We start from the raw sequence: 9,098 nt of genomic DNA, 5'->3' as shown, positions 1-9,098 counted from the left end.
TGGAGTCAAGCTCAACTCCCAGTCCTACTGCCAGTTTCTGGAAGACACCTTCTTCAAGCAGTGGTACAGGAAGAAGTCTGCATCCTTCAAGAAAAACATGATTTTCATGCAGGACAATGCTCCATCACACGCGTCCAAGTACTCCACAGCGTGGCTGGCAAGAAAGGGTATAAAAGAAGAAAAGCTAATGACATGGCCTCCTTGTTCACCTGAGCTGAACCCCATTGAGAACCTGTGGTCCATCATCAAATGTGAGATTCACAAGGAGGGAAAACGGTACACCTCTCTGAACAGTGTCTGGGAGGCTGTGGTTGCTGCTGCACGCAATGTTGATGGTGAACAGATCAAAACACTGACAGAATCCATGGATGGCAGGCTTTTGAGTGTCCTTGCAAAGAAAGGTGGCTTTACCATCAAACAATCAAAACAAATGGCATGGCAACAGGTTCCACAGGCTCCACAGGTTCTGCATCATGACGTAGCTTTTCTAGTTAGAATAAAAAGGAAGAACAGCAGTTCTGCAGTCAGCAAACAGAGGAAATTCAAGTTTATTTCTATCTGTGTTCCTACTTTCAGAAGCACGATGAGTGAGGGCAGAACTACAGTAAGTCAGTTTTTAATGTATTAATATATGCTGGTGTGTGGCAATTATGTAGTAGTTTTAACAACTTAGTGAAAGTTATATGCTCTGGTGGATGATGGTGTGCCATCCTTTGTGATTTTCTTTTCACTATGTCAGAAAGCTGTGCACTATTAACAAGAAAATATGTCTGTTGTAGCAGTTTTAATGAATATTTCGATAACTTTGTCATCTTTTGAAATAAGGTGTAAAATTGTGTTAAGTAATCAAGAATAATAAAAAAGATATACAGTTATGAAGAGAGTCAGTGAATTGTCTTCCTGTAACCGACACTACAACCAGCTGCTGCAGTATACTCCTGTAAACCTCTTTTCTTTTAACAAATTAGACAAATGCTTTCATTGTGCGATCTACTGTACAATATAAAGCGCCTTGAGGCGACTGCTGTTGTGATTTGGCGCTATATAAATAAAATTGAATTGAAAATTGAATTGAATGAATTGTCATATACAGATAACTGTTTAATTCCACTGTCATGCGGTGTGGTAGGACTCAGGCGCAGAGCAGAGTTCAGGGGAAAGCAACGTTTATTTACACAGTCACCAGGTGCAGATATATACAGTGAGGGGAGCGGGGATCCTGGGTCCGAAAGGGAAGTCCGGGAAAGGAGTCACATACACGCTAGCTCTTCTTCTTTACAACGGTTCAAACAACAGATTGGCTACGGGTCCGGGGAAACTGTGCACAGGAGAAAAGAGGGTTACACAGAGATCACAGCAGGTAGAATAGAATAGAATAGCCTTTATTGTCATTGTACAGAGTACAACGAAATTGGAGTGCCACTCCGTTGGTGCAAGATAAATATAAAATATAAAAAGTACAATAAAATAATCGCAGGTCCACAACGCTTAAGGATACCAGGCTGAGGTTTACTGACAGGTCTAGCACAATCATCCAGCGGTGAGGCTGTCTGCGTCCCGGCCTCAAGAGTCCAACCCATAATTAGAGCCTGACGAGATGCAGGTGTGTGTGCCAAGGGCGGGAGCCTGCAGTGAGCTCCACCCTGGTGGGGAGGAGAGAGGAGAATGTACAAAAAACACATGTGGCCTTGTGGAGCCGGCCGGGCAGACACGGGGACCATGACACCCCCAGTATTAATTTGAATATTATCTTGGAACATGTATATTTTTAAAACCTTAAGTTGCAGTATTTCAGCATCTAGTTAGCCCTATTGAAGACAGCAAAGAAGTGACTTTTTTAAGTGTCAGGTAATTTCAAATGCAGCGTTTCTTTCAGCTCAGCAAATCTTAGCAAACACACAAACTGTTTATGTGCAGTTTGTTGCACAGTGTGTCGCTAGCGAAAGGTCCAACTGCTGTATTTTACAGGGAAAGAAAAGAAAGAGAGCTGACTTTACTCAGAGAAAGATAAGAAAGGTAACAATTGCTTAGTGGTGTTTGATAAACTGCAGTTTTAAGCTTACATGTACGTCCCCATGTTTTTAAATCTGATATTGGGTCCGTACATTGTACACTGCATTTTCAATAATGTGAAACATGCTGTAAAGGAAACTGTGGTACACTAACTGTGTTATTTAAAAGTTGCATGAAAATCCTCTGCAGGATAAACAGGTTATTTTGCTACACTGTGATGGATTAAAAGGTCACAGTTATGTTACATCAAGTGTAGCACAGATTCATATGAATTTTTGCTGATGATGCTGAGATTCATTCTCTGAATTCCACCTTCATACCAACTGTATAGTGCCCAGTGTTGGGCAAGTTACTTTGAAAAAGTAATTATTTATAGTTACTAGTTACTTCTTCAAAAAAGTAAGTGAGTTTGTAACTGATTTACAAGATTCTAAAAGTAATTAATTACTTGAAAAGTAACTATTGCGTTACTTAAAAAAATTGTTTAACTCTCTGGGGTCCAGGGTATAATTGGTCATTTTTTAATACATTTGATGTTTCCTCTACATTTCACTTTTAAAAACTAATTACTTTGCCTTGTTTGGTATCATTCTTTTCAGCACAACCTCACGTGTCTGAATTTACAGTTATGTTTTCATTTTGACATACTGTATTAACACAATTGATCTAAAATAAGACAAAAAACATAAAATCCGAGTAGAAAAAGTTATATTTTTTACTGTAACAACCACAAATATGTTTATTGAATCATATTTCATAACTTTAAATGCAAATATAAATTGTCAATTTTAAAATCAAATGCACAAGTTTTGCAAACAACAAAGTTATTTGCAGTTTCAATAAGATGCCACACAAATTATTTGTGCCACTCCAAAATAATAATTTCTGTCCACTATAAAGGAGAACATTACAAGCCTGACAGCAGGAGGTGTCAGGCTCCTACCTGGAGACAGCAGTCGCCGCATTGTTCTGACACACAACACAAAACCATCCCCAACACTACACGCTAACTACAGAAGATTAACTACACACTCCAAACATGCTAAACGTTGCAAATCTCTCACATCTCAAAACTCGCTCTCTCTCTTTTTCTGCTGTCTTTCTCTCTCACCCTCTCTCGCCGTCACTCCTAAAACTTCCCCCTCTTCCTAAACAACCAAATGTCAAGTTGCCCATTTTTTTTGATTAGTTGACATGGTTCATTTTTCCACCAACACGAACGGGCTGTTTTTTGTTTTGTGTTTTTTATTTTTTGCTCATAAGCAGAGAGTGCTTGCTAGCGCTGTGCTCAGACAGTAAACATGACGAAACTATTGAGGAAAAAACACACATATATATTGTTTATCATGACTCTGGTTTTACGTGGCCTATCAACACAATTTAAAAACTGGTATATATCACCTTGTTGCTTTGTCATCTTAAAGTGGTCGTGTGATTGGCTTACCACGACTACTTTATTCTTCCTCAGTCAAACAGCAGCACTCATGCGATTGTTTTGCCCCCTTAGCTCCAGGTGTTGTGCTAGACAGTGATCGTGATTGCCGTCCGCAGGAGCGCGCACAGCTGCGTAAAGCTGTAGCGCCCAGATTACTTATTTAATCTGATATAAGGTGCGGTAAGCTGAACACAGCTTCAGCCGTCTGTTTGTTGGAAAATTTTAACGCGACCGCACCACATTTTCTTGTTAGTAACTGTAACTAACAGAAGGTTGAATGCTACATGAACAGTATAGAAACTTATACAAACTTACAAACACTGGTATCAGAGCTCAAATAGAATTCACCTATGAACTTTGGGGCCTTTTATACACTGCAGCACACCTACCCTGCAGCTGAGCCAGGAACCACACCTCCGCCACACACTCATCCGAGTTTGTGTGTTTTTCCGTCTGACCAGATGCAGCTTTCTGCAGCATCTTTTAAACATCCTTATACTCTGTGGCAGGACGTGGTCTGTGGTGCCACTACAGGGGCGGCACACACCTGAGCGCCATCACAATCACACCTCACCGACTTAAAAGCTGAACTAGGTCCTGCAGTGTTGTTGTTGTTGGTAATGTGTGTTTGTGAACGGCAAACGAGTGTTAACAACAAGATGCTGGAAGCACGAGCATGAAAGTATGCAGTGTGATGTTTACTTACTCATCACCACAATATATTTATGTGTTGAACAGAAATCATATCCTTCCTTGTCACTAAAAAACAATTCTGTAGGACGATTTTCACTAACTAACTCAGATTGATTCTCAGATTGATTGTTAGGAAAAATTGTGGGAAACAGAAAGAAAGTGGGAGAGTATAAAGAGTTATCACACCAGACCCAAGAGCAGAAGACAAAAGTGAATGGAAGCTGTGGCAACTCAGTGAATAAAATCCAGTCATTTTCATGAAGATCTTCTACACAGAGAAAGATTTAAGGTTAAAAACTGATTCATAACAAGTTCCTACAAAAGTACAGATAAAGCATTAAATCAGCAAGCAAGAAGTGCAAATAGTGAGATAACATACTGTATGAGTGCAGAGGTCAAATAAGAAAATTGTTGACAATTTATTTTTAAACTATGCAAAAGAATGTCTTTATTGAATTGTGGGAAACATTTTTTTCTCCTTTAGCCTGAACCAGAGATCCCCGTCACCATTGCCATGTCTTCAGGACTCCTCTTCAAGCAAGAACAGCAGGGCTATGGCCCTGCCTTCAAATTTGTTGAGGTCATATATTATGAGGGGAAAAACACATACACAAAATTGCATGTAGTGGTTATGTGAAAGATGAGAATATACCACATAAGACAAAGCACCACAGAAACCTGCACACAAATACTGCACTCACACAGTTACTTAACATTCACTCAAATTTAATTTATCTTCGTTGTCCTGCTCTCAGGCTCTGAAGGCAGTCAATGCTGAACTCACAAACCATTACCCTGACAGTGAGGAGCTCTTTAAAGTCAAACTCATCAATGACAGCTCATCATCAGACTTTCTCATGAATCGGATCCGTGAACATGGTGAGTTTATGATACCTCCAAACACACTTACTATTATTTCAAATACATGTGTCTTATGAGGAAACTTCTAAATTTTGAGAAAATGGATAAATGGAAACAATTAGACTGAGACTGAGACAATCTTTCCACTTCTAAGTGATTCTGATCAACTCTTGTTTACCCCAATACCTTTTCTAAATCATTCAGGCTTCATTTGTACAGCACTTTTCATGCCCTTCAAATTTTTAAATAGATTAATGACAGGCTTACAATAAGACAACAAAAACACTAAAACAGAATCTTATAAAGTAGAATACACTTGAAAGTGTAAGTACTCTAAAAACAAGTCAATACAAAAATAATAGATATAAGTAAGTAATAGTAACACTATTGCTAACACTACTCTGATGAATCTAAACAGTTTTGGTAAATCAGATTGTCCAGCAGCCTTTTCATTCCTTCTTGTTTGCAGGGCTGGAAGAACTTATCACTCTGTTACCTGTGACTGAAGATCAACTTGTGAATGACAACACCCACCTGTACCTGTCTGATGAACCAGGGTTGAAGGTTCAGGAAGCTTTGAATGAAGGTAAAAGTGTTAAATGTGGTGCTAATTTTAAGACAAAGTGCAGTTTCTGCTGTTGTACTTTAATGACTCTGTGTGTTACTGTGAATGAATGTCCCTACATCAGGTGTAGCAGCTGCTATCATGTTCACCCCAACAAACATCATCACAGAGTCTGAGAATCAGCTGCGTGTTGCCTTTGATGGCGACGCTGTCCTCTTCTCTAATGAGTCAGAGCTCGTGTTCCAGAGTGGTGGACTACAAGAATACTTGAAGAATGAGGAGCAAAATGTTGAAATTCCAATGAACGAGGTATGAAAGATAGATGATAGAAACACATTCCGTCGTCTTTTAATATTTTTCAAAAAAACAGCTAATTTAACTATATGGTTACAGTTATGTTGGCCTTCTGCACTGTTGTAAGCAATATATATTTAATAATAGAAAAGAAAATCTTTGCTAATTACATTCAAATAAACTGATATCAGCTAAATTATCCAAATGCACTTTCCTGCTTTGACCAGATTGTCATGTGTTGAGTCTCTGCTCTTCTTCTCTTTTCTTTATTCAGGGACCATTCAGAGGATTCTTGGAGGTTTTAATAAAACTGCAGAAAAAGTTCCATAATAGAGGCTTGAAGTGTCCCATTCGTACCTACCTGGTGACATCTCGAGGGGCAGGCTGTGACGGCTACAGAGCTTTAAACACTCTGCGCACCTGGGGTCTGGAGCTTGATGAAGCTGTGTTTGTGGGAGGGGCTAACAAAGGTCCTACACTGCAGAGGATCAAGCCTCACATCTTCTTTGATGACCAGCAGAGACATGTTGATGCTGCATTGGAGGTTGGCACAGTGGCATGTCTGGTGCTCTCACCAAACTAACAATAAATAGCAATCTGTTGATTGGATTTTATAACTGCTGGAAATATGTGAACTTGAAAAGTATGTTTCCATAATGCTTCATAAATGCAAATAAATTAACAAACAAACATCTTTATCTCATCTGTGGTCTGTTGTGTTTTTTTCTACAGTATCAATGTTTTATAAATTTTGAATTCTATCAAATGCTTCTTAGTAAATCAGCTGTTTGTGAAAATCAGCTGATGGTTTTCTTTTCACTGTTGAGTGAAAAACAAACCACTTCAACACCTGAATGAGCAGATCAGAAGGGATGGCAGAAGTGATGAAAGCATTTTTTGTGACATTATGTTCATAAAAAATATTTTATGTAAAAAAAAAAGTCTGCACTATGTGATAGAGCTGCAATAGCAGACTTGGATTTCCTCACACAGAAACAATATTTCAGGATGAAGATGCAAAGTATTATTATTGAAATATGTGCTGTTAATCAAAAGAGAGTAAGTAAGGTTTATTTATTAAGCACTTTTCATAGAAAAGCAGTCACAAAGCACTGTACAGAAAGGGCTTAAATAAACAGAACTTCAGGTACTCAGTCAGACAATAAAGACAATACAAAAGGTCAAATGTAAATTAAAGTTTAAGATTTAAAAAAAAAGTCCATCTATGAGCCCGTCTATTACAGTGGCTGTGATCAGAGTTACGTTACATCAAGTGAAATAGAGGTGAATTTGAAGTTAAGCTGATGATGCTTAGATTCCTTCACTGAATTCCACCTTCACACCAACTTTATAGTGTCTAGTATAAAGACATAAACAGGCATTAAAAGATACAAAGGCATTAACAGTATACTGAGTATAGAGGATGTAAATCTGCAATGACAACTCGTGAAAAATACAGAATGTCTGTACCTTTGCAACCTCTGAAGGTTTCTTGCTTTGATAAGACAGGCTGGATTGTTGATCTGCAGGACGGGCACCTCTATACAGGAAGTCTGGTTCAGCTTTTTTATTGAAGTCCAAGTGTATCCCCTGCTTTCCCTCATATGATAAACCCTGAGAAGCACTATAGGTCAGATCTTATCAGTCACACCAGTTAGCAGCAGCTCCCCTCTTGATCATTGCACTTGTTCACCTGGGATGATTTAAGAGGCCTGGAAAGAAGGCACCAAGGGACTGTAACATTAGAAGGTGGAGTAGCTTGTATGAGCTTTTTAAACTAAAACTACTTAATACTCACATTTATCCCTTTACTCTTTCACAAAGGATTAAGTGTATTGAACACAGTTAGCTGTACTAATGATACACACAAGCTTTACACCATAATAGTTAATTTTAATATAAATGTATAAAAATTATCGTCATGAAAACACAACACAATGATTAAAAACAATCTTGAGAGAATAACAAGACTTCCAGTTTTGGCATGAAGCAAATATATGAGTTCTACATGATTTTCAGCTGATGAAACTCACCAACCATCCCACTGCTGCTCCAGCACCAGCAGTAGCTGACAGACCAGCTGCACCTGCAGCACCATGACACAAAGAAGCTGTCAAAAGCATACAACAGATGCAATTATCTAATCTAAAATTATGATATTTTGATGAACTTTTTCTTTTTGCATGTTGTTGCAAGTTAAAATCCTAATGAAACATCTAATTATTAATTTACCTGCTGACTGCAAAGCAGCTGCCACACTTCCAGCTGCCACTCCTCCTCCATTAGCAACTGCAGCAGACGACATCATGCCTGCAGCTATTCCTGCTGAGGTGAAACCAGCAGCTCCCAGAAGGGATCAAAACAAGACATGACTCACCGGGGTCCATGTCTTTATCTGCTCTGTGTCTGCTCTGAAATGGGCTGATTTTTATAGCAAGCAAGGTTTCATTTCCTCGGAAACAAAACTTTATGTTCAGAGCTGAACAACAGAGGGCGACAGAGAGCAACACAAACTGGAGAGTGATTTCTGTTTTTTGTGTTTCTTATCTTTGCTTATATTGGTAAATGCGGTGGTGTTAGTAGTATTTACGAAAGGGTCACATGTATAAAATAAAGAAACCAGTATCTTTGTGGCTGTAGCTTCATGAGAGATTTGCGTCAGATTAAATGCCAGTTCGTCATTCACAACAGTTTTAATGTCGGAAATATTTATAACCAGATGGCAAGATATCACTTTCTTATCAGTAGATAAAATGCAGTGAAAAAAAATCAAAATAATTTATGCTTAGAAGTAGAATTTGTATCATGTGCGACACTCAGTGTGTATGACTTTGTGTTTTCACTTCAAGCTTTGATGATCGCCTTATTTCTGCCAGTTATAAAAAGCAAGTATGTCAGCCTTGGTACTCAATTACATAAAAATAATGATCAATGTATTATTATTTTCAAATAACAGATAAATAAATAGAATAATAAAATATAAAAAAAATAATAAAAATAACCAGAACACAACTTTAAAATCCATCCATCCATCCATCTTCATCCGCTTTATCCGAGGCCGGGTCGCGGGGGCAGCAGCCAAAGCAAAGAGGCCCAGACCTCCCAGGACTCAAGAGTGGGGAGGAGAACATAACAGCAGTAAGTTGCTTTAATTTATGGAGGGTGTTTGAAATGAGCATTTCATTTAGTCCATGCGATGCCTGCCAGTGAAGGCGAGCACAAAGGTAACAGGATTAT

At 38.6% G+C, this 9,098-nt stretch overlaps 1 protein-coding gene across 1 annotated transcript; it reads left to right on the top strand.

Annotated features, from left to right (window-relative positions):
- The first annotated feature begins 583 nt into the window (after positions 1-583).
- On the top strand, positions 584-6,444 carry LOC146611700 (cytosolic 5'-nucleotidase 1A-like). The gene is made up of 6 exons (XM_085343324.1): positions 584-604; positions 4,626-4,721; positions 4,897-5,020; positions 5,472-5,588; positions 5,692-5,876; positions 6,136-6,444. The coding sequence occupies exons 1-6, from the start codon at positions 584-586 to the stop codon at positions 6,442-6,444; spliced, it is 852 nt and encodes a 283-aa protein (XP_085199450.1).
- The last annotated feature ends 2,654 nt before the right edge of the window (positions 6,445-9,098 follow it).

The sequence above is a fragment of the Diplotaxodon limnothrissa genome, linkage group LG19 (assembly GCF_057381915.1).
Source record: "Diplotaxodon limnothrissa isolate DT_005_m linkage group LG19, D_limnothrissa_male_GT1.1, whole genome shotgun sequence".
In the NCBI taxonomy this organism is placed as follows: domain Eukaryota; kingdom Metazoa; phylum Chordata; class Actinopteri; order Cichliformes; family Cichlidae; genus Diplotaxodon; species Diplotaxodon limnothrissa.
Note: the sequence above shows the minus strand (reverse complement) of the source record. Positions and strands in the feature narration are given on the sequence as shown.

What these genes read in the sequence shown, in the direction of transcription:
- LOC146611700 (XM_085343324.1), top strand. Translation starts at nt 584, where the DNA reads ATGAGTGAGGGCAGAACTACA. An exon ending in GAATCGGATCCGTGAACATG is followed by an intron (nt 5,021 to 5,471) that starts GTGAGTTTATGA and finishes TCTTGTTTGCAG; the next exon opens with GGCTGGAAGAACTTATCACT. An exon ending in TTGAAATTCCAATGAACGAG is followed by an intron (nt 5,877 to 6,135) that starts GTATGAAAGATA and finishes TTCTTTATTCAG; the next exon opens with GGACCATTCAGAGGATTCTT.